The sequence below is a fragment of the Neoarius graeffei genome, chromosome 16, assembly GCF_027579695.1.
Source record: "Neoarius graeffei isolate fNeoGra1 chromosome 16, fNeoGra1.pri, whole genome shotgun sequence".
NCBI classification, from domain to species: Eukaryota; Metazoa; Chordata; class Actinopteri; order Siluriformes; family Ariidae; genus Neoarius; species Neoarius graeffei.
In genome coordinates this window covers 41,539,188-41,565,360 of record NC_083584.1, presented here as the reverse complement: position 1 = coordinate 41,565,360, position 26,173 = coordinate 41,539,188, and the positions used below count along the sequence as shown (strand labels likewise).

General features: G+C 39.6%; 1 protein-coding gene across 1 annotated transcript in view; it reads left to right on the top strand.

Annotated features, from left to right (window-relative positions):
- Positions 1-19,854, top strand: part of ptdss1b (phosphatidylserine synthase 1b) — a 33,887-nt gene extending 14,033 nt beyond the window's left edge. Inside the window, exons 6-13 of the mRNA XM_060942968.1 lie at positions 2,425-2,576; positions 6,577-6,718; positions 6,892-7,004; positions 9,141-9,206; positions 13,029-13,128; positions 13,279-13,347; positions 13,630-13,717; positions 15,685-19,854. Coding sequence (XP_060798951.1) covers positions 2,425-2,576; positions 6,577-6,718; positions 6,892-7,004; positions 9,141-9,206; positions 13,029-13,128; positions 13,279-13,347; positions 13,630-13,717; positions 15,685-15,776 — 822 coding nt within the window. The 3' untranslated portion in view covers positions 15,777-19,854. The remainder of the gene's footprint in view (positions 1-2,424; positions 2,577-6,576; positions 6,719-6,891; positions 7,005-9,140; positions 9,207-13,028; positions 13,129-13,278; positions 13,348-13,629; positions 13,718-15,684) is intronic.
- Positions 19,855-26,173: the final 6,319 nt, after the last annotated feature.

Below are 26,173 nucleotides of genomic sequence, written 5' to 3'. Positions count from 1 at the left end.
CTCTTGATTTGTATCTGCATGATTTGATGCATTGTGCTGCTGTCAAGGGATCGGCTGATTTTAGATAACTGCATAAAATAGCAAGTGGATGGGTGTGGCCAGTGAGCGTATGCCTTATTGATAAATTCGTAGTCACAGATGCCTGCTCGAAAGAGGTAGTCTACCATAACATCTCCATAAAACAAGTGTGTAATGTAGGTTTTTCTCTTCCTCCATTTTAATGTGCAGAGGCTTTTAAAGAAGATTAACAAAATAGTCTGATTTTGTAAAACACATTCTTTACATCCACACATTTCCATCCATAGCTGAAATTTCACCAGTAGCTGTAAATGTGTTCAGTTCAGCCACAAGGTTTCCCTGATTGTGTAACAGTCAAATCAGGTGATGTAGGTGCTCATGTCAGACCTTTGTACAATGCAAACTTTGAGATTCAAATACAGTTGAAAGTTTGCATACCCTTAGGACAGAATGAAGAAAACAAAGAAACGATTTCATATTCGATTGCATAAATGTTCCTTCGTTATAAAAAGTCAAAACATGTACTCAAATAGTGCATGGTAAGATATTTGCAGCGGCACGGTCGCCTCACAGCAAGAAGGTCCGGGTTCGAGCCCCGTGGCCGGCGAGGGCCTTTCTGTGTGGAGTTTGCATGTTCTCCCCGTGTCCGCGTGGGTTTCCTCCGGGTTCTCCGGTTTCCCCCACAGTCCAAAGACATGCAGGTTAGGTTAACTGGTGACTCTAAATTGACCGTAGGTGTGAATGTGAGTGTGAATGGTTGTCTGTGTCTATGTGTCAGCCCTGTGATGACCTGGCGACTTGTCCAGGGTGTACCCCGCCTTTCGCCCATAGTCAGCTGGGATAGGCTCCAGCTCGCCTGCGACCCTGTAGAACAGGATAAAGCGGCTAGAGATAATGAGATGGGAAGATATTTGCAAGGTTATAAATAAGATTTCTGTTGTAGAAATGGTTTCAAATAGCTTCTTATCGTATCCTATTAACAACATCATTAGATTCTTTCATGTGGTGATAGCTAACCTCTGATATCTGTTGGTCCTTTATTCAATGTTATTTATCCATTTTTTTTTTCTTGTTCTAGCACTATATTATTGTAACTTTATAGCGAGTAAGCTGCTGGGAGCATACCTTGTGCTGTAATTTGTGCTCTTTGTATTGACTACAACAGCAAAGTGTAATATCGGTGTTTTATACCTACTGCATTAGGGCAGCGGGTTCTTGAATGTTTTCTAACCAGAGACTTGTTTTACTCTAAATTTTGAACATTAGTTTTATGTCATGAATGTTATTACACACATTTCCAGTGCCAGATTAGAGTAGGTCTATTTTGACACTTATTTATATGCCAAAAAATTTTTGAGTTATTATCCCCCGCCCAAACGAAGTTATAGAAACGGGTTCTGTCCGGCTGTCTGTCCATCCGGTCACGTTTTCGTTTCCGGGCCATATCTTTAAAACTACTGAAGATCTTTTCATAAAACTTTGTATACATATCAAACAACATGTGAACTGGTGCCTTTTGCTATTTTGGATTTTTGAAAAAAAGGATTTTTCAAATTTTTACATAAAAAAAAAAAGATTTTGACTTTGTTTCAAAGAGCAATGTTCGTTTCCAGAGCATATATCCAAAACTATTCATGATACGGATTTGAAACTTGGTGTACATGTTAACAAGGTGATGTAGATGTGCCTTTTCATACTAAGAAATTTGAGAACTTTTAATTTTTCATGTTTCCATGGAAACAATTTCAGACTTGGTCTCTCAGGTTAGTCTTAGGGGTAGGTTTTGTTTCCGGAGAAGAACTTGAAAACTATGAGTGGTACGGTCTTGAGAGTTGGTATATGTGTTAAGTAATGTATATGTGCCTTTTGATACTAAGAGATGTGAGCAATTTTAATTTTTAGCTTAACTGGACCAAAGGTCTGGTGGGTTTATGCCACGGGCTACTGAGGTCAGTGTAAAGAGGTAGGGTTGGTTTCCTGCAGCAGAACTTGAAAAATGTGACAAATAACATCTTGAAACTTGGTATATAGTTGGCATATAGGATGGGGGATATAGAGGACTCAGTCTTCTTGTTGAGGTTTGGGTTCAACACACCCCATTCGATTCAACAGGTGAATAACTATTAAAAACTTAAGACCCTCTGCTACAACATTAAGATGCATCATTTGAACGCACAGCCTTAATAGTGACTTCATCAGCACAGTGATGGTTTTCATTATGATTTTGGCCATAGCTACAAAATGCCAAAACTCCCAAAATAGTGTGCCTTCATTTGTTCTAACAGATGGGGTGAGGTCATCCGAGGCAAAGACAAAGGCCTGTCCATGTTATTTTTGTTTTCCAGACTTTTCTACATGGTTCATTCAAGATGTGCTTTTCATTTATTTGCTCTCTTTCTTTTTCAGTTATTTTTCATGCACTTACTGCCCAACTTTGCTGAGTGCTGGTGGGACCAGGTCATTCTTGACATCCTGTTGTGTAACGGTGGAGGGATCTGGCTTGGCATGACTGTGTGCCGCTTTCTTGAGATGCGCACTTACCACTGGGCCAGTATCAAGTAAGTCTTTGGTTCCCAAGTAGTTCATTCTTTATCTCTTACCCACCCACCAGATTTTCTTTCTAATTTATTCATATTCGCCGGCACGGTGGTGTAGTGGTTAGCGCTGTCGCCTCACAGCAAGAAGGTCCTGGGTTCGAGCCCCGTGGCCGGCGAGGGCCTTTCTGTGCGGAGTTTGCATGTTCTCCCTGTGTCCACGTGGGTTTCCTCCGGGTGCTCCGGTTTCCCCCACAGTCCAAAGACATGCAGGTTAGGTTAACTGGTGACTCTAAATTGACCGTAGGTGTGAATGTGAGTGTGAATGGTTGTCTGTGTCTATGTGTCAGCCCTGTGATGACCTGGCGACTTGTCCAGGGTGTACCCCGCCTTTCGCCCGTAGTCAGCTGGGATAGGCTCCAGCTTGCCTGCGACCCTGTAGAACAGGATAAAGCGGCTACAGATAATGAGATGAGATGAGATTTATTCATATCCAAAGACATCACTAGATAGCTTTCCCTATCACATGACCGCTCCTAACTAGGTAGGGCAAAGGCCATCACATGCTTCATTCATGAAGCCAGCTGACTGCATCTTTTTGAACTGATGCTCATGCAGTATCGGGGACGATGTAACAAACTTGGAGGAAAGCACTTTTCTGTTGCACTACCAAGTGGTTCTTTCTGTAAGTGTGTTATTAGTTATGAACTTTTAGTTCCGTTTAGTTTTAGTAAGGATGTGCTGGTTAGAGGAATAGCTCTCCAGACCTGAATAAAGAAGGCAGTGTTGGGCATCTGGTAAAGTAGAATGGGTTTTATTATAGCTGAGAAGACGAGACAGGAAATGCAAGCATTTTTCCCTTTTTCCATCTCATTTTGGTCTTGTCAATTCCCACCCACTAGCTAACTCTGGGACGGCATGGTGGTGTAGTGGTTAGCACTGTTGCCTCACAGCAAGAAGGTCCTAGGTTCAAGCCCAGCGGCTGGCGAGGGCCTTTCTATGTGGAGTTTGCATGTCCTCCCCATGTCTGCGTGGGTTTCCTCTGGTTTCCCCCACAGTCCAAAGAGGCTAATTGGTGGCTCTAAATTGACCGTAGGTGTGAGTGTGAATGGTTGTTTGTGTCAGCCCTGCGATGGGTGTACCCCGCCTCTTGCCCGTAGTCAGCTGGGATAGGCTCCAGCTTGCCTGCGACCCTGTAGAACAGGATAAAGCGGCTAGAGATAATGAGATGGATGGATAACTAACTCTGTCCTGTCACATGACACCTGGAAAGGGGGAAGGCTAACGTGTGCTTCCATCAACACTCGTGAAACCAGACAAACGCATCCTTTTTTTCTCTCCTCCTTCTTCTTGAACTACTGCTCACAACGTAACACATTCTGAGGAAAACGCAGTCTGCCATCTTCCACATACACGAGCCCACAGATGCCTCTGATTGGCTAATTTTGCTCATATTTTAAACTGATATTTAGTGGGGTTGGGGGAGTGTTTATTTATACACTATATTGCCAAAAGTATTTGCTCACCCATCCAAATTATCGGAATCAGGTGTTCCAATCACTTCCATGGCCACAGGTGTATAAAATCAAGCACCTACACTACTGTTCAAAAATTTGGGGTCACTTTGAAATGCCCTTATTTTTGAAAGAAAAGCACTGTTCTTTTCAATGAAGATCACTTTAAACTAATCAGAAATCCACTCTATACATTGCTAATGTGGTAAATGACTATTCTAGCTGCAAATGTCTGGTTTTTGGTGCAATATCTCCATAGGTGTATAGAGGCCCATTTCCAGCAACTCTCACTCCAGTGTTCTAATGGTACAATGGGTTTGCTCATTGCCTCAGAAGGCTAATGGATGATTAGAAAACCCTTGTACAATCATGTTAGCACAGCTGAAAACAGTTGAGCTCTTTAGAGAAGCTATAAAACTGACCTTCCTTTGAGCAGATTGAGTTTCTGGAGCATCACATTTGTGGGGTCGATTAAATGCTCAAAATGGCCAGAAAAATGTCTTGACTATATTTTCTATTCATTTTACAACTTATGGTGGTAAATAAAAGTGTGACTTTTCATGGAAAACACAAAATTGTCTGGGTGACCCCAAACTTTTGAACGGTAGTGTAGGCATGCAGACTGTTTTTACAGTTTGGAGCTGGCCCCTTCCTCTTCCAACATGACTGTGCACCAGTGCACAAAGCAAGGTCCATAAAGACATGGATGACAGAGTCTGGTGTGGATGAACTTGACTGGCCTGCACAGAGTCCTGACCTCAACCCGATAGAACACCTTTGGGATGAATTAGAGTGGAGACTGAGAGCCAGACCTTCTCGTCCAACATCAGTGTGTGACCTCACAAATGCGCTTCTGGAAGAATGGTCAAAAATTCCCATAAACACACTCCTAAACCTTGTGGACAGCCTTCCCAGAAGAGTTGAAGCTGTTCTAACTGCAAAGGGTGGACCGATGTCATATTGAACCCTATGGATTAGGAATGGGATGTCACTTAAGCTCATATGTGAGTCAAGGCAGGTGAGCAAATACTTTTGGCAATATAGTGTATGTTAACATACACTATTCGATCATTTTTGTTACTTTTCAAAACCCACTTTTGATTATTGCATAAAACACAGTCAGCATGTGATTTTAAATTGTATGCATTTAGACTCCGCTGCATTATCCTGGCCCTAGTAGCAGTTTTATTTGAGTTCAGACAGAACTCGGAGAAATTATATAGTCTGTCTGCCAATGACTTTTGATACCCATTCAGGTGCAAATGGATGCCCAGTCAGATAATCAGGACAGTAGTCAATTGCCTCTAGGTGTGAATGAGTGAGGCCCTGTCCACACGGCAACGGATTCAGGTGAATCTGATAAAATTGTTTATCGTTTCGGCCTGGTGTCCACATGGCACCGGCGTTTTGGGTGCCCCAAAATGATATTTTTTGAGAACGGGTTCCAGAGTGGAAAAATCTGGCAACGGCGCCGTTGCGAAGTCGTCTGGATGAGTAGAACAGATTTGTTTACGATGACGTCACAACCACATGACTAGAACAAGCAGCACTCTCGCACGCATCATTCGTAACAACAACAGCAACAATGGCGGACCCCAGAGTAGTAGTAGTAGTTTCAGTGCTGCAGTCGCTGCTAAGTTTATTTGCATTATTGAAGCAAAATATACAGGTGTTTATACCAACTAGGCGAGCAGCAGAGACGCTTAAACGACCACACACGTCAGATTCTTTTAAACCCACCACGGCGTGTAACTAGACGGGCCAAAAGAAGATGATTTTGGGTGAGACCTGGAAGACCCTTCAACAGACTGTTTTGTATGAAACACTGCATTGCATTCACTTTTGTATACAGCTTTTCTTTTAAATAAACAAGTAACTGAACCATTTCTTGAATTAATTTTTTTATTGGATAAGACTGCTTTTCAAAATGTTCACACACAATATGTTATATAAATTATATAAAAATGCTTTTCAAAATGTTCACACACAATAAGAAAATTAAGTTATATAAAACTATGCACACTAATAAAACTAATTTGTACACACACAAGGCACGATTTCCTTGCGTAGTCGCAGCCATCTTCTTCTTGTTGTTGTGTGTTTGTTCCTGTGAGTGCTTCACGCCGGGTAGAAGAAGGGGTTTATGCGCATGCGTCCTACTTCTTCTATTGTTCTGGTGTCTCCGATGGGACCGTCTTACAGCGCACGTAGAGGTGTGGCATGTGTATTGCATCGTTTTCAGCAAGCGTTGCGTTGCCATATGTACCTGATATTTTATTGATCCGTTGCCCATGTGGACGTGATATTTTTTTTACCTGCTAAAAAAAAATCTCGTTGTCGTGTGGATGTAGCCTCAGTGTTTCCGGATCTTTCCATTAACTTTGCCCAGGATAACAGTTACTAAAAATGACTTAATGAATTAAAACAAATCAGGTGTGTGACTTTCTCTCTGTCTTTGTGTATGTGTGATAATATAGATTATTCCAATGTGTGTGTGTCCGTGTGCACAGGGACATCCACAGCACTACAGGGAAGATCAAGCGTGCTGTGCTGCAGTTTACGCCAGCTAGCTGGACCTACGTGCGCTGGTTTGACCCCAAATCTTCCTTCCAGAGAGTAGCAGGGATTTATCTCTTCATGATCATCTGGCAGGTTTGTGACGGCTTGGGGCTGTAATCTTTTTATGATTCACTGATTTATTGTAAAGTTGACTCAGTGTAATACTGTATATATTGCATTCACATTTTGGCAATCAGATTTTCTGGTGTTTTGTTTCTTCCGAAGCTGTGTTTGAAACGTTTGTGTCTCCTGAATCTTGTCCACAGCTTACGGAACTGAACACCTTCTTCCTGAAGCACATTTTCGTGTTCCAGGCATCTCATCCCCTAAGCTGGTGTCGAATCCTGTTTATCGGGATCATCACTGCCCCCACTGTGCGGTACAGACCTACTGATGATTCATTCCATTGAAAATGCTCAGTACAGGCTTATGTAACCTTCCACGGAACAGTGGATTCAGTGAATTTTGTGAGTCTTCATTACAAGCATGCCAGACAAGCTGAAGAATGGAGAAGCATGTTGTGACAGTGTGTCGTGCCGTCATCTGAAGTTGTCTTCAGAGAGAAGTTCGTAAGACCAAAAGTGAAACTCGAAAAGATCACTGTTAAAACATGGTTAATCCCTGACTAATTGTTATATGTATTGCTAGTTGCAAGCTTTTTTTCAAACATTGGGCTCATTTACTAATCTTTTTGGGCGGCACGGTGGTGTAGTGGTTAGCGCTGTCGCCTCACAGCAAGAAGGTTCTGGGTTCGAGCCCAGCGGCCGGTGAGGGCCTTTCTGTGTGGAGTTTGCATGTTCTCCCCGTGTCTGCGTGGGTTTCCTCCGGGTGCTCCGGTTTCCCCCAAAATTCAAAGATCTGCAGTTAGGTTGACGTGGGGTGCCCTTGAGCAGGGTATCGAACCCCTGACTGCTCCCTGGGCGCTCTGGTGTGGCTGCTCACTGCTCTGGGTGTGTGCGTATGTTCACTGCTTCAGATGGGTTAAATGCAGAGGATGAATTTCACTGTGCTTGAAGTGTGCATGTGACAAATAAAGGTGTCTTCTTTCTTTCTGTAAAGATTTTCATGCAAACCAGATTTCTCGTGTAAATGCTTCTATGAAGATTTTTGAAGAAAATAATTTTGTGTTCAGCTTGAGAAATGAAACCCATTATTTTTTGTGTTTTAATGTGTTTTTGTGCTTTTCTCTTCCTCATTATCAACAAGGCATCAGTTTGTTCCATGACCCTGTATTTTGGAAATTATTATTATTATTATTATTATTATTATTATTATTATTATTGTGTGGGCGGCACGGTGGTGTAGTGGTTAGCACTGTCGCCTCACAGCAAGAAGGTCCTGGGTTCGAGCCCCGTGGCCGGCGAGGGCCTTTCTGTGCGGAGTTTGCATGTTCTCCCCGTGTCCGCGTGGGTTTCCTCCGGGTGCTCCGGTTTCCCCCACAGTCCAAAGACATGCAGGTTAGGTTAACTGGTGACTCTAAATTGACCGTAGGTGTGAATGGTTGTCTGTGTCTATGTGTCGGCCCTGTGATGACCTGGCGACTTGTCCAGGGTGTACCCCGCCTTTCGCCCGTAGTCAGCTGGGATAGGCTCCAGCTTGCCTGCGACCCTGTAGAACAGGATAAAGCGGCTAGAGATAATGAGATGAGATGAGATTATTGTGTGTGTGTCTGTTCACTATATTTTGGTTTTAATTTCTTTGACTCGATTCACTCTGCTTTTACAAACTAGTTATTGCTGCACCTCCATGGGTTATCAAACACACATAAGTTTTGTTAAAATTTACATCAAGAAACGTCTGACATCCACTACCAGTCAAAAGTTTGTACACCCCTACTCATTCATAGTTTTTTCTGTATTTTGACTATTTTCTACATTGTAGAACACTACTGAAGATATCAAAATGCTGAAATAACCCATGGAACATATAGGGTAAACAAAGTGTTATAAAACAAAAAATGTTTAATATTTTAGATTTTTCAAAGTATTCAGCGTTTACCTTGATGACGCTTTGTACACTATTGGCATTATCTTAACCAGCTTCATGAGGTTGTCACCTGGAATGCTTTTCAATTAACAGGTGGCTCGTCAAAAGTTAATTAGTGCAATTCCTTGCCTTCTTAATGTGAACAAACTTTTGACTGGTCCTGTAAGTGTTAATAGTTTCAGCTCCAGTCATTTAGGTCAATTTTTTTTATCCTCTGCTGGCTGAAAAGCCCGAAGGAGGCTTATGTCGTGGCGATGTCTGTCTGTCCTGGGAAGGGTACTCACTTTCTGAAATCAGCTCCTCACAATTTTTGGAGGAATTTCACAAAACTTGGCAGGATTCTTTGTTATATGTTGGTAATACACACATTGCAATTTCTTTCAATTCAGTCACATTTTACCAGAGTTATGGCATAGTTGCCAGCGTGGGATATTGTGCTCTCGGAGCACTCTATTTTATTTTATTTTTTAATATTAGGGTACATGTCACATTATTTAAATCTGACATTTCATTTTCTGTTTTGATTTAGGCAGTACTATGCTTACCTTACGGACACTCAGTGTAAAAGAGTTGGAACTCAGTGTTGGGTGTTTGGGTGAGTACAGTCTTTGTCCACGTTCTCTGTATTGTTTGATCTTGAAATATGGCAGCAGATTGTTGCTCAGAATGTGGACACCCCCCCCTGTTGATTTTTTTAGCAGTTTACCTGTTACCCTGGTTATGTCACATTGGCTGTGTGATGCCTTTATATTTATAGTCAGTAAGGTCTTATGTCAGTATATCCAGCATGAGTCCTTTAGCAGTTGATTTGTATTTCAATTTTGAATCAGGGCGGCACGGTGGTGTAGTGGTTAGCGCTGTCGCCTCACAGCAAGAAGGTCCTGGGTTCGAGCCCCGTGGCCGGCGAGGGCCTTTCTGTGTGGAGTTTGCATGTTCTCCCCGTGTCCGCGTGGGTTTCCTCCGGGTGCTCCGGTTTCCCCCACAGTCCAAAGACATGCAGGTTAGGTTAACTGGTGACTCTAAATTGACCGTAGGTGTGAATGTGAGTGTGAATGGTTGTCTGTGTCTCTGTATCAGCCCTGTGATGACCTGGCGACTTGTCCAGGGTGTACCCCGCCTTTCGCCCGTAGTCAGCTGGGATAGGCTCCAGCTTGCCTGCGACCCTGTAGAAGGATAAAGCGGCTAGAGATAATGAGATGAGATGAATTTTGAATCATAAAGTCCTTTTTTATTTTCCCATAATAGCTCTGTAACAAGTAGCACAGTCTGCCAGGGGCAGCTTGGATAAATGGGCTAAAGCAGCTGAGCCCCGTTTTTCAAAGATTTAAAAAAAAAATCATGTGGCTGCTGAAAATCAAACCTTATTTATATGCAACAATATTTTAAAGCGTATTATCACCACCAGTTCTATCTATCTAACTAACTAACTAACTAACTAACTAACTAACTAACTGTAAAAGCACACAGAATGGTATGAAGTGAGCCTGTGGGCTAATTGTAATCAACCCAGTGTTGTAGATTCACACAGTTAATCAGCGACGGTCTTGTCAGGACCTTTTATATAATGAAAGGTAGGGCCATTACCATTAAATTATTTTCCAAAACCAATACATCCTATCTTGTTTTATTCCACAGCAATTTGCCAACAACTATTGCTGTTTCTATTTATTAAAGGGGGCATGTTTTTGAAAAATTAACTTTTTTTTTTTAAGTGCTTCTGCACATACATTTGGGTGTCTGGAGCCTATCAACCCCCAAACTCTGAAATCAAACAGCCCAGTCAGTTAGTTTTGTTCTGCCTATTTCAGAAAACATGTGCTTTAACAAGCCATTCAGATTTGGCTCCACTTTCTATGTCACAAGTGGAGCTCATTAAAATTATCCCGCCCCCTCATTAGAGTATTTCCACTCATGGCTTGAGAACTGCCTTTGTGAATGAATATTTACGAGGAACGTGTTACCTGATTGGCCAGCAGAAGAGAGGTGTGGGCTCAGCGGTGGCTTGTTATCATTTAAAGGAACAGACACTCAGATCAGCCATTTTGGACAGGGCTGTTTAGACAGGGTGTGAAGGGAGCTATGGTGCTTTATCCTTGTGCTATTTTTATAAAAGCATGTCACAGACATTTCATTAAGACCTCAGGGAACTGTGTATACTTGTGGATGAGGGGTATTATGTCACACTGAAATAAAAACATGTCATGCATTTGATCAGTCTATAGTTATGTTCATAGTTGTAGGATGTCTGTGAGACAAGCTATTTCCTGTTATGACTTGGATTATATCAGCTGTAAACAGTTAGAAAAAAAAACAAGCTTGTCATGACGGAGAAAGCTTTTCCTTGTTTGAAAACTTAGTTACTTTACTGCTGACTGTTACAAAGCACCGAGACTGGAGACTCCTTCCAACCAGTGCTAAATAAATATCATCATATCAACGATTATGCATGGGTTTTAACCCATTCATGTAAAACATCTGTCATACAAGTCCCTTTGCAGAGGTGGACAGTAAAGAAGTACATTTACTTGAGTACTGTACTTAAGTACACTTTTTGAGTATCTGTACTTTTACTTGAGTTTTTTTCTGGAAACTTATGACTTCACTACATTTGAAAGACAAATATCGTACTTTTCACTCCACTACATTTCTGTCAAGGTCCTCGTTACTATGAAGCAGCTTTGAAAGTGGAGTTTTTTTCTTTTCTTTTCTAAAACATGATTGTTGCCTGCAAAAAAACCAACAAAAAAAAACCCATTCAGCAGCATTATTTGAACAAGATCAGTTCATGGCAGAATGGAAGGAGGCGGTTCTTCTGGGGAATGCGCACACGTACCCATGGCTATAGCTGGAACCCATGTTTCAGTTTTCTGAAAGGATTAAAGATTCGTTTCATTTTAAATGTTTGCTTTGTTTGCCTAAAACAAACCACATCACAGCCTATCAAAACTCGCTGTCCAACCTGCGGAAGCATATTGAGGGATGTAAACATTTTATTCCAAGAGAAAGCTTGCAATGAAGTTGTCTGTGCTTTTAGAGCGAGCGATAACGTTGCAATAGCTATGCAGTCTGGTTAGTCAAATGACTTTCTATGGATTTGCCCACCAAGTTGCCATTGTCTTGTCCACGGCTAACATTAACACATACACTACCGTTCAAAAGTTTGGGGTTTTCCCCAACTTTTTTTCCCCAACGTTCAACAATTTTGTGTTTTCCATGAAAAGTCACACTTTTATTTACCACCGTAAGTTGTAAAATGAATAGAAAATATAGTCAAGACGTTTTTCTGGCCATTTTGAGCATTTAATCGACCCCACAAATGTGATGCTCCAGAAACTCAATCTGCTCAAAGGAAGGTCAGTTTTATAGCTTCTCTAAAGAGCTCAACTGTTTTCAGCTGTGCTAACATGATTATACAAGGGTTTTCTAATCATCCATTAGCCTTCTGAGGCAATGAGCAAACACATTGTACCATTAGAACACTGGAGTGAGAGTTGCTGGAAATGGGCCTCTATACACCTATGGAGATATTGCACCAAAAACCAGACATTTGCAGCTAGAATAGTCATTTACCACATTAGCAATGTATAGAGTGCATTTCTGATTAGTTTAAAGTGATCTTCATTGAAAAGAACAGTGCTTTTCTTTCAAAAATAAGGACATTTCAAAGTGACCCCAAACTTTTGAACGGTAGTGTAGCTAGTTCACTTGGACACCGTTAGTTAGCATGTAAAAACAGAGCTACGCTAACATGAATAACTCTGACTTATCTGAAGTCCTTTCAGAAATATGTTTTAGCATAATCTTGCCAAATAAACAATGTAGAAATCTTTCTTTTCTAGTAACGTTAGCTTCCCAATATGATTTTGAGTTTGAAAAGAGTTTGCTAGCATGTCAGGTGGAGTTTCACTGACTAGCTAGCTTAACGTTAAACCACCATGATGGCACAGCATGCGTTTATTTTGTAAATTCAGTAGGTTGCTTCAGAGGCATTAGGTTTTGTAAGTGTTGTGGCAATAATAGAACAACACACTGACAGAAATTGGACTTTTAATACTTACGTATTTTTAAAAGCAAGTACTTCAGTACTTTAAGTAAAAATTTGGCTGTACAGCTTTCACTTGTATCGGAGTAACATTTGACCAGTAGGATCTGTACTTTGACTTAAGTAATGAAGTTGGGTACTTTGTCCACCTCTGTAAATTACTGCTATAAAAATGATAAAGTATTAGCAGGAGTGCATTAATATAAACGTGAGAGTTGGAAATGCTGTCTAAGCCATGCTGTTACAGAAAATTAATACAATCCATACATTCTGATCAATCAAAATCGAGCTTTCAGCAGCAGTGTGGTGTAACGTAAAAGATTTGTACTGTATTTAGACAGCTTGTTCACATGAGTTTCTTTTCCGTTCTCTCAGGGCCATTGCTTTCCTGGAAGCGTTAGTATGTATTAAATTTGGCCAGGACCTGTTCTCCAAAACACAGATCATGTATGTAGTCCTGTGGTTTGTTTGTGTGGTAAGTAGTTGCAGATTATGGCTTATGTTTCTTTAAAACTTGTGATAAACATCCTGCAATTTTAAACTCCGCTCTTAATCAATTCAGTTTCATCATAGTTCACTTGTAAAGATGAGTCTTTCTTTCTCGCACTTTCTCTCTCTCTTGCAGGCCTTCATTACCTCTCTCTGCCTATTTGGGATGGTGTGGCATGAGCAGAAATACGGCATGAGGTTGAAGGTATGTTTGTGCATCACATACAGTAGGATAAAGCCCTGCTGCTCAGCCGTTACAAAGCAGATTAATGTAAATCACTCACTGGATCCTGCTGCCAATCAGGCATAATCTTAATCAGCTTAATGTGTGTCTACTATAGAATTATTCTCCTCTGATAGTTTTAATGAATTACGACAGATGGTTAATTTGTATAAGGTTGTAATGTTCTGTATAACATTGTGTATCTCTTTGTGATGGTGGTGTTGTCTGCTTCACGTGTAGTTACCTGATTAATCTCCGTTTCAGAGCACGTCTGATTGTGACGAAAGCAGTTTGATTGACTCCTGTGGTTACGTCCCGAACACCATTAAAGGAAACACTTCCAGATGTGTTGGTGAGGACTGGGGCTATCAGAATGCTTTTCACATTTTCATGATATTTCTGTATTTTATGTTTTCCCCTGCCCCCAATTCGCATTCGAATGTTTTAATATTCCATGTTCTACTTGTATGTGATGTATGTAAATGAGGTTGCCTGTCATTTATGGCATATTTTTATTTTCACTTAAAAAATATGCATTAGTTTTTTCTAATTTGGTAAAAATGTGAGCAAATGTTGTTTTATGTAAGTTGTTAACCATTTGTAATAATACATGGGGCCAAATTCCTCAATTCTGATTGGTCAATCAAGGAGGGCTTTTTTCCTTAACACGGGGCCGTATTTCTGAAATGCTATTGGCTAGTTCGTTGCTTGGTTACGGTTACAAAAATTAGCAAATTTTGTAAACCACTTTCAAAATCCTCATGTCGTGTTGCCGTGTCATGATGAAAGATGCTTTAGAAACTGATTCAAACGTGCCAGATAGTCTCGCGCCCTGATTGGTTCAAAAAACGTGAATGACGAATGTTGTGAAGTTGAATGGCTTCCGAAGTATGAATTTGGCCCTGTATATTATAAACAAGTAATCCTATGGTTCCTCGTAAAATTAAGGATCAATTTCACTCGTGATTTTCAAAGTTTTGAAATTGTCCGAGTCGCTTCACGACTGGGGCAATTTTAAAAACTTTGAAATCACTCGTGAAATTAATCCTTAATTTTACTCGGCCCCATACGATTACCTATACTAACAGGTGTTATCAGAATCGCACCATTTCTGTGGAATCAAATGGCAGAAAATGGCGTTATGCTGTACCCTATGTACTCTATGTAGTGGATCAGAAGTCATTTGGGATTCAGGATAATTGTTGGTGAAGGCTAGTTTTTATCAAGTCAAATCTTTTTACCTCTTAAGGGAAATTTTTTTGGTTTTTTGGTGCAGTCAGTCTAAATAAAAACATACAGAACATTATAAAATGTTACAGAACATCAAACCTGACAAAACGCACATGCACAGATGCATTTATACATGTTAAGAAAAGTCAGACGTACAGGAGTCAAACTATTACACATGATTCCCAGTGTCATCACATGGTAGCATTTTTATGCCTAAGTAATGAAAAGTGCTTGATCCTTTGCTATTAAGGTTTATGATTAAACAACAAAAATATATATATTTCACTGAAACAGTTTTCAAGCTGTGTTGGTTTATTTGACACATTGTGTATTGCTACTGATGAATTCTGTGTATAATATTAAGTCCTTCCCGCACCTTATGGCGCATTAGGCGGCGCCAATCTCCGCTTCCGTAGCTCTCGGCCTCTCGCCTATTACATAGCTAGGGTTACAGTGGGGGGGCGGGTCCTCTGGTAACCATGAGAGTTTGACTCCCCACTCGCATCTGGATTGCAGCGTGCCTTGCCAGACGGCAGTAGGTACCATTTTTATGATGGTCTTTGGTATGACCCGACCGCGAGTAGAACTCACGATCTCCCGATCGAGAGGCGGACATGCTAACCACTAGGCCAACTCGCGGTCAAAGATTTAAAATTGTTTATGATATACCTTACAAAGGTTCCTAGAGGAAGCTAGATCACATCTTCCCAGTTTCCAAACTTGGCTTGATTTTCTTCAAATTTACCAAGTTTTTTTTTATTTTTCAGAGACGTCTCGGTTTCCACAAACTGAGCTATCATATATATATAGCCCTTTACCATTTGACCAACTTGCCTCAAAAAAACTGACATTATTAAGAAATTCAGGTCACTGAAGCCAATCTACCCGACTTTATCCACTAAAATAAGTCACCGTTGTTTGTTTGTTTGTTTGTTTTTTTTAAACCAGTCCTTGTGGCAGGTCGAAAACTACATTGGCTTTCTGGCTTGAGTTTTGACCCTACAAGCTCTTACAGTCTCTTCATCATCTGTATAATATTACAGGCCCTTTATTTTAAATGACTTTCTATTTGCACTATTTCTCCCCAAGGTGAAGGAGACTCCAGCAAGTCCCAGCTGTTGCGCCAGAGAACAAGAGGACCGGTGAAGGACAAAGCTAACGGATCGAACAGCAAACAGTAGCTACGTTGAAGGCAGTGCGTCCACTCAACACGTGGATATTACAAAAAGATATGAATCAAAGAACGATGAGTGAGAACAGATCATGAAAAACACTTCCACAGTGTACTGCTAGACACAAGTCTTCATCACCAAAGGACTAGTAGACAAACTTGGAAAGCATGTTTTTGGTGTAAAAAAAAAAAGATTTCCTGGATGACTTTTACAGTATTTAGTAACGAGAGAGTGTGAGACTACAGGATCACCCTGTTTCCTCATCATGGCACGAAATCTGCTTCCTGCTTGATACACTTTTCCTTCTTTCTCTTTATCATGGTGACGAACTGGACAGTTTTGTAGTTAAGGACTTACAAATGAGGAAAATGCGAATGAATGAATGAATGAATGAATATATTTCGTCATATCCGCATCGTCCTAATTTGTAAATATGAAGAAGCACATTTTTGGTCATCTTTAAACAGGGGTATGTACAGTATGAAGTTACATTATGACGGACTTGACCAGCTATATTTCTGTGAAACAGTCCCAACACTTTTTTTTTGGTCTCCTTTTCACAATTTAACAGCAGCTTCACTGCACTGGCTGAACATCGTGAACCCTATGCCTTAGCTATATCTGAATATTAAATCAGATATATTTGATAGACCGAAACAAAGCCTGTCCAAGGTGCACTATGCTAAAGGTGACTAAACCAGAATGGGATGTTCTGTTCAGTCGCATGCAAAAACATACAATTTAGACTGAATTTGTTTTTCCTTTTTCAGCTGCAGAGCTGCAGTTTCTTCTTTATCTGATGATTTTTTTTTTCTGTACTCTCTTTTTAAGATCACTGGTTTGGTGTAATAACTGATATGATGTGTGATATTTCTGTGACACGGTGGTGCAGTGGACAGTGTGTACTGTCTCCTCGCAGAAGGTTCCAGGTTCAAACCTTACAGCCTTTCTGTGTGGAGTTTGCATGTTCTCCCCGTGTCCACGTGGGTTTCCTCCGGGTGCTCCGGTTTCCCCCACAGTCCAAAGACATGCAGGTTAGGTCAAATACCCAGCCACTGGGGTTGTGCAAGACGGTGCATACTTAGTGCCGGTCCCAAGCCCGGATAGACTGGGGAGAGCTGCGTCAGGAAGGGCATCCGGTGTAAAACTCTATGCCAAAGGGGTTGAAAATCATTTGGAGTGAAAACCCTGTATTCTTCCCTTGCCACAAAACTGTGATCTATGTGACCTAATAAATTAAATTAAAACTTAGAGATGGCATAAAACCTGCTTTTTCTTTTCCGATAACAATACTGATCCTGAAATCTTGATATTGAGTATCAACTGATACTGATATCCATCTGATAGGAAATGTACATAACTGAAAAAATGATTTACATAAAACAGCATGTCTTTTTTTTTTTTAAATAAAAGTTAAACTCTTTCACTGACGTAGTAAATACAATAACTGTAACAAAGTATACATATAGTGCAATCAATCTTAACAAAATATACAATGATGACTCTCTATATGTAAACATTTCCAGTTCTTTAAAAAAAAAATCCAAATTCAGTTCCAGTCTTTTACACTTGTTACAGGATTGGATTGAATTAATTCGTTTTTACTTCAATATCTGATCCACCGTTTTTTGCTGGCATCAGATCGATGCCATCTTGAGTAATACTATCACCTTATAGCCTTGCTATGCCTTTTTTTTCTGTTAACTGTAATAATTTACATGAGTCGTTCTTAATCTTTTGCATTTGGAGAATAATTTACCTGGGGACAGGGGACGCCAGCTGCTTTCTCTGAGCGCACATTTATTTTCTGACCATAATCCAACATCTCGAATATCTCATCTCATTATCTGTAGCCGCTTTATCCTGTTCTACAGGGTCACAGGCAAGCTGGAGCCTATCCCAGCTGACTACGGGTGAGAGGCGGGGTACACCCTGGACAAGTCGCCAGGTCATCACAGGGCTGACACATGGAGACAATCACGCTCACATTCACACCTACGGTCAATTTCGAGCCACCGATTAGCCTAACCGCATGTCTTTGGACTGTGGGGGAAACCGGAGCACCCGGAGGAAACCCACGCGGACACGGGGAGAACATGCAAACTCCGCACAGAAAGGCCCTTGCCAGCCACGGGGCTCAAACCCAGACCTTCTTGCTGTGAGGCGACAGCGCTAACCACTACACCACCGTGCCGCCTTATTCAAATGTATGCAATAATATTTCCACTATTTATTGGAGCCATAGACCTTCAGGTTTGGATTATAGTATAATACACTCACCGGCCACTTTAATAGGAACTTGTTCTTGATTCTAAGATCCCTGTTCTTGGCTGCAGGACTGGAACCAAATGTGGTCTTCTGCTGTTGCATGCTGAGCTGCATTTCTGCTCACCACGGTTGTAAAGAGTGATTATACGAGTTACTATATCCTTCCTGGCAGCTCAAACCAATCTGGCCATTTTCCTCTGACCTCTTTTATCAACAAGGCGTTTGTTTCCACCCACAGAACTGTCGCTCGCTCACTCAATGGTTGTTTTTTTTTTCACACCATTCTGTGTAAATTCTAGAGACTGTTTTGTGTGAAAACCCCAGGAGATCAGCAGCTTCTGAAATACTCAAACCAACACCCATGCCACAGTGAAAGAGAGTCACACTTTGAGATCACAATTTTTCCCGTTCTGATGTTTGAAGTGAACATTAACTGAAGCTCTTGATTTGTAGCTGCATGATTTGATGCATTGTGCTGCTGTCAAGGGATCGGCTGATTACAGAACTGCATCAAACAGCAGGTGGATGGGTGTTCCGAATAAAGTGGTCAGCGAGCGTATAGTATAATATAATCATTTCGATGATGTTAACAAAATTAAAAAAAAAAAAAGCTTGAGAAATCCCTGCACCCTACTTTGTGTGAGTTTTGAGATTTCCTTCAGCACATGTGCAACTGTGGTGATGCTACTCGAAGTAAAGTAATATGACGCAATTTTTTTTGTACGTTTGTTTGTGTTGTGATTTTACTGAGTACACAATGTGATTTTTCTTGAAAGAAAATTGTTCTGCTCCTTTGTCTATTCTTGATACAAATTAACGCTTGCCGTTATACAAAGTCGCCAAAGGTTACGCCAAAAAATTTGACTAATATAAACGGGTGTTTTTCTCACGTTCGTTATGATGATTTGTTGTTATGAGAAATTAATTTAATGCACTAGATTAGTGTTTAATAACTTTGTGTTGTGTGTTTTTGATTGTTTTTAAACTCGTTGTGAGAATGTCGAACCTCATTGTCTGGACTAATCTACAGTAGCACGATGTTAAATAAGTTCTTTAATGTACTGTCAGCTCTGAGTTTCTCAAGTCTGCTCAGTAGTGCTGTTTCATTTTTTCCACTTTGGTGCCTTAGTGAAGCAGGAGAAAAATTTCATGCCGGTGCTGTGTTATGGGCTGCAGATGGTTCAATGATTTCGAGGGTTTCCCCTTTAATGAGTGACCATTGAGATATTCCTGAGAGCCAGAATAAAGCAATATCTTTCGGTATTATCTTTTTAAAATTTTTTTTTTTTTTTAATTCTTTTGGTAGTATTTCTACTTGAGGGAATTTCATACTTCTTTTTCTATGTGTGTAATATGATATCATGTGCTTGATTTTTATTGATTAACTTGTGGAAAAGGATTTAAAAACTTTCCTGTTCAGGAAATCAATGGGATTTTTAAGTGATCACTATGACCTGACTGATATGAAATTGTAATGGATGCATAAACACTAGAAAGCTGCAACTGAACCAAGTGATACAACTGTCGAATTTGTTTATTGCCTGGAGAATCACATTCAAATCAAACTGATGCCTTTTTGAACGTCATGTGAACGATGAGTGTCCTCACTAAGCTTTTTTTTCTTTTCTTTTTTTTAAAGAATACACACCGACGTTGTTGTTGCTGCTCTGTCACTGCATTTCCATCAGTATCGGCCAGTTTTAATGTTCCGTCAAAATATCAGTCAGGCCCTGTGATCACAGTGAAGATGACTTGTTGGCGTGCTCTGAGTGCCAGCTGATATTAAACATAATTATTCAATAAAGCTCTGAAGAACAAATTCAAAAAGTGTTTGGTATTTTATTTCCTGGCCTGTTGTGATTGGGATACCAAGGATATTCATTTATTACATTCTGAGGTTTTAAATTTATTATAAATTCAACAAAAATAATCCTCCTCATCGTGTCCAACAACAAAAAATGTCCAAGAAATTAATAATAATAAATAAATTAAGAGCTGTTTATTTCACTTTGCCGTATTCCCTGAAAAATGAGATCTGCTTAAATTGTGAAAAGGTCATTTTTATTTCAATCAAGGTTTATTTCTTTAATGGGGGGGGCAGGTATTTCTGATTCTTTTAATAAATAAGTTTATTTTGGGGCGGCACGGTGGTGTAGTGGTTAACGCTGTCGCCTCACAGAAAGAAGGTCCGGGTTTGAGCCCCGTGGCCGGCGAGGGCCTTTCTGTGCAGAGTTTGCATGTTCTCCCCGTGTCCGCGTGGGTTTCCTCCGGGTGCTCCGGTTTCCCCCACAGTCCAAAGACATGCAGGTTAGGTTAACTGGTGGCTCTAAATTGACCGTAGGTGTGAATGTGAGTGTGAATGGTTGTCTGTGTCTATGTGTCAGCCCTGTGATGACCTGGCGACTTGTCCAGGGTGTACCCCGCCTTTCGCCCGTAGTCAGCTGGGATAGGCTCCAGCTTGCCTGCGACCCTGTAGAACAGGATAAAGCGGCTACAGATAATGAGAGAGAGAGAGAAGTTTATTTTGAGCCAGCATTGTGGTACAGCTGCCTCACAGCTCCCCTGGTTCCAGCCTGAGCTCAGATGCTCATTTTTACGCTTTTTTTTTTTTCAGATGCGATTTTTACAGGGTTTTTTTTTTTCTTAAATGCAAGGATTGACACCCCCCCCCCCCCCCCCCCCCCCCCCCCCCAAAAAAAAAAAAAAGTGAACAACTCATGAACAATAATAAATCTGGAACTGTTAGAAAGGTTTTTCTTCACTTTATACAACAGTTGGTTCCAGTCCACTAATTTGACTGGACCAGCAGTATTCCAAGAGTGTTGATATTTAGTATGGTACAGTACGTTTCGCAGTTTGGATCACTCTGTTCCACTCTTGTTTGTGTTTGCTGCATAATATTCTAAAAAGTCTTGCAATAGTTTGTTACACTGAAGCCATTACTACTTCTGACCTTGACTGTGACTTTGACCGAGTCCTCTGCAGTCTGTCCCAGTGCCTCCAAGACTGCCAGTAACCTGAAAACGACTGCAGACAGAGCAGTCCTGTTCTCCAAACAAGAGAAGCAGATCCAAAACAGAAGGAGAGAAATGGAAAACTTTGATTTCACATACCTGGGAAAGGTGGTGAGCACAATTAGGTGTACTGAGAGAGATACTCGTGCCCAGAAAAGAAGAAAACCCAGCAAGCCTTCGCAATGTTAAAGCCAGTATGGAGAAACTGTGCACTTGGAGCCAACACTAAAGTCAGGATATTTAACTCCATTGTTAAATGTATTCTCTCCAGATCAGAGACATGGAGAACAATATCAACCACCATCATAATTCTACAAAAGGTTTGTTAGCTGGTGTCTAGGAAACATCCTTGGAGTAAGATGGCTTAATACCATCAGCAATGCTGCTTTATGGGAACAGACCAACCAACAATCCATGTCCACAACAATTAAGATTTGCATAAAACATGAGTGTCATTTTATTTCAGTTGAGGCTATAGAACAGGTATGGAGGTAGAAAGCTGCCAAAATGTCGCAAACACAAGCTCCTTTTACACAGCCTGTTCAAGGCAGAAATCTTACGCCTTGTGTTCTGTATAAAATGTCTGAAGGCAGAACAGGAGGTCTGTGTTGTTCAGTCTCTGAGCTAGAATTGACGTCTGTGTCAAAGGGACAGCCAGTACGGTGGGACAGGGGTCTCATCTCATTCTCATCTCATTATCTCTAGCCGCTTTATCCTGTTCTACAGGGTCGCAGGCGAGCTGGAGCCTATCCCAGCTGACTACGGGCGAAAGGCGGGGTACACCCTGGACAAGTCGCCAGGTCATCACAGGGCTGACACAGAGACACAGACAACCATTCACACTCACATTCACACCTACGCTCAATTTAGAGTCACCAGTTAACCTAACCTGCATGTCTTTGGACTGTGGGGGAAACCGGAGCACCCGGAGGAAACCCACGCGGACACGGGGAGAACATGCAAACTCCACGCAGAAAGGCCCTCGCCGGCCACGGGGCTCGAACCTGGACCTTCTTGCTGTGAGGCGACAGCGCTAACCACTACACCACCGTGCCGCCCTGGGACAGGGGTGTGATTGATATATATATATATATATATATATATTTTTTTTTTAAATTATTATTTATTTATTTATTTTTAAACATTAATATTCTTTTTGAGACCAGCGCACATTGAAATGTCTCTGTCTACAGAGCAGAGGTGGACAAAGTATCCGACTTCATTACTTAAGTCAAAGTACAGATCCCACTGGTCAAATGTTACTCTGATACAAGTGAAAGTTGTACAGTCAAATTTTTACTTAAGTACTGAAGTACTTGCTTTTAAAAATACATTTTCTGTCAACGCATCATTGTATTATTGCCACAGTGCTTACAAAACCTCATGCTGTTACCAAAGACAGAAATATGAATTCACAAAATAAACGCATGCTGTGCCATCATGGTGGTTTAACGTTAAGCTAGCTAGTCAGTGAAACTCCACCTGACATGCTAGCAAACTCAAAATCATATTGGGAAGCTAACGCTACTAGAAAAGAGAGATTTCTACATTGTGTTTATTTGGCAAGATTATGCTAAAACATATTTTAGAAAGGACTTCAGATAAGTTAGCATTATATGTTAGCATAACTCTGTTTTTACATGCTAACTAATAGCGTCCAAGTTAACTAGCTATGTGTAAACGTTAGCCATGGACAAGGCGATGGCAACTTGGCGGGTGAATCCATAGCAAGTCATTTGACTAACCAGACTGCATAGCTATTGCAATGTTATCGCTAACTCTAAAAGCACAGACAACTTTTACTACAAGCTTTCTCTTGGAATAAAACGTTTATACACCTCAATATGCTTCTGCAGATTGGATGGCGAGTTTTTGTAGGCCGTGATGTGGTTCGTTTTCGGCAAACATTTAAAACGAAATGAATCTTTATTCCTTTCAGAGAACTGAAACATGGGTTCCAGGTAAAGCCATGAGTGCGTGCATTCTCCAGAAGAACCGCCTCCTTCCATTCCACCATCAACTGATCGAGTTCAAATAACGCTGCTGAGAAATAAGTGAACTTGATTTTATCCAGTCTATGGACGTGATGTGATCCTAGTGATTACTGATAAACTGTCTCCGTGTCACCTGCGAAAAAAACAATCATGTTTAAGAAAAGAAAAAATATCCACTTTCAAAGCTGCTTCATAGTAACGAGTAATGAGGGCTTTGATAGAAATGTAGTGGAGTAAAAAGTAGTACGATATTTGCCTTTCAAATGTAGTGAAGTTAAAGTCATAAGTTTCCAAAAAAAAAATACTCAGGTTAAGTACAGATACTCAAAAAGTGTACTTAAGTACAGTACTCAAGTAAATGTACTTTGTTACTGTCCACCTCTGCTACAGAGTCTCCAGTGTGCCTTTCTTCCTCAAATCGCTTCCTACTTTATTTTCTCAAAGTATTTCTGATTGCACAAATGTTTCTTACACAACATCTCTCCACTCCTCCCTTCCTTGTTACCTTTCACTCTGATTCTCTGTCTGTTTGTGAGTGTACTTTTCTGTGACAGGTTTTTTCCCCCCAGAAAGCCAGCTGGCCAAAAGGACATGAACATGTTTGTGTGTATGTGTGTGATATATAATTAGATATTTTGTGTGTGTATATATATATATATATATATATATATATATATATATATATATATATATATATATGAGAGAGGGGCGCTGTTACTTCCCTTAAACCTGAATTATTTAATAGAAGTGATTACATGTTACATATGATGCTCAGCAACTGTGCACAACTAACAAAAGCACCTCACCACTCAATTCACCCACCATTGTTTCCAGTATTCTCAGGGTGTTAATATTTCCGATGCATAGACACATCACCCTGGTCACTGACACGCCGTTGTAATGTGTTATGTCTCTGGTTACGGAACACCAGCTCACAATGTAAAAAAAAAAACACTGGCACAGCTTCATGCTGGCTTTATTTGGTTCGGTGTAAATCACTAAAGCCGGAATATGGAGGTGCCTTCATTACACCAATATAATGGAATATCTGTGGAGAAAGGGCAACAGTATAGTTATTAAAAAAAAGTTTTGCATTTGGAAAACCAATGACACAGCCATGCAAAAGGCTGGTTATTTATTTGCATTCTTTACATTTGTGGTTATTTATTTCATAAGCATATTTAGTTATGTGAATGAATTAATTGGTGAATGGATGGATGAATAAACTGATGAATGAATTGGGGAATGGATGAATGAATGGATGAAGAAATAAATGAAGACTGGAAGAATGACTGAATTACTAAATGGATGGATGAATAAATAAATTGATGAATTAATGAATGAATGGATGAATAAATTAAATGATTGAATGAATGAATGAATGAATGTTTGAATTGGTGAATGGATGAATGAATTACTAAATGGATGGATGAATATATAACCTAATTAATGAATAGATGAATAAATAAATAAATTGATGAATGATTGAATGAATGAATTAATTGATGAATAGATGAATGATTGATTGAATGAATGAATTATTAAATGGATGGATGAATAAAGAAATTGATTAATGGATGAATGAATTAGTGAATGGATGAATGAATAAATAAACTAATTAATTATGGATGAATAAATTGATGAATTATTGTATGAATGAATGAATTGATTAATGGATTAAATAAATTAAAAATGGATGAATTGCTCAGTGAATGAATGAATATATTGGTGAATTAATTTGTGAATGGATGAATGAATTACTAAATGGATGGATAAGGAAATTGATGAATGGATGAATGAATTGGTGAATGGATGGATAAGGAAATTGATGAATGAATAAATTGATGAATGTATGAATTAATTAATTAAGGAATGATAAATAAATTGAGGAATTATTGAACGAATGAATGAATTGATGAATCGATGAAATAAATAAACGGATTAATTGCTCAATGAATGAATGAATCGATGAGTGAGTGAGTGAATGAATTAATAAAAAATGGATGAATTGCTTGGTGAATTAATAAATAAACTAATGAATGGATGAATAAATACATTGATGAATGATTAAATGAATGAATGAATTGATGAATGGATGAAATAAATAAAAATGGATCAATTGCTCAATGAATGAATACATCTGTGAGTGAGTGAATGAATGAATGGCATTCCATAGATATAAAGGCCCACAGAGGCTTCCTCAATGCCTCGATGAGTCCTGGACGAAGGTCCTATTGGTCATGTATATCCAGATCTATAGTGTTAATGAATGGATGAAATAAATAAATAAATAAATAAATGGATGAATGGATCAATGAATGAATACATTGGTGAGTGAATGAATTAATGAATGAATGGATTAATGAAATAAATAAAAAATGGATGAATTGCTCAGTGAATGAATGAATATATTGGTGAATGAATGAATTAACGAATGAATGAACAAATGAATGGATGAATAAATAAATTTATGAATGAATGAATGAATGAATGAATGAATGGATGAAAAAAATGATCAATTGCTCAATGAATGAATGAATACATTGGTGAGTGAATGAATTAATGAATGCATGGATGAAATAGAAAATGGATGAATTGCTTAGTGAATTAATGAATATATTGGTGAATGAATGAACTAATGAATGGATGAATAAAACTGATGAATGATTGAATGAATGAATTGATGAATGGATGAAATAAGTAAAATGGATTAATTGCTCAATGAATGACTGGATGGATGGATGAAATAAATAAAAAATGGATGAATTACTCAGTGAATGAATGAATATATTGGTGAATGAATGAATGAACTGATGAATTGATGAATAAATAAATAAATAAATTGATGAATGATTGAACAAATGAATTGATGAATGAACAAATGAATGGATGAAATCAATAAAATGGATGCATTGCTCAATGAATGAATGAATACATTGGTGAGTGAATGAATGAATTAATGAATGAATGGGTGGATGGATGAAATACATAAATGGATGAATTGCTCAGTGAATGAATATATTGGCGAATGAACTAATGAATGGATGAATAAATAAATTGATGAATGGATGAAATAAAAAAATGGACGAATTGCTCAATGAATGAATGAATACATTTGTGAGTGAATGAA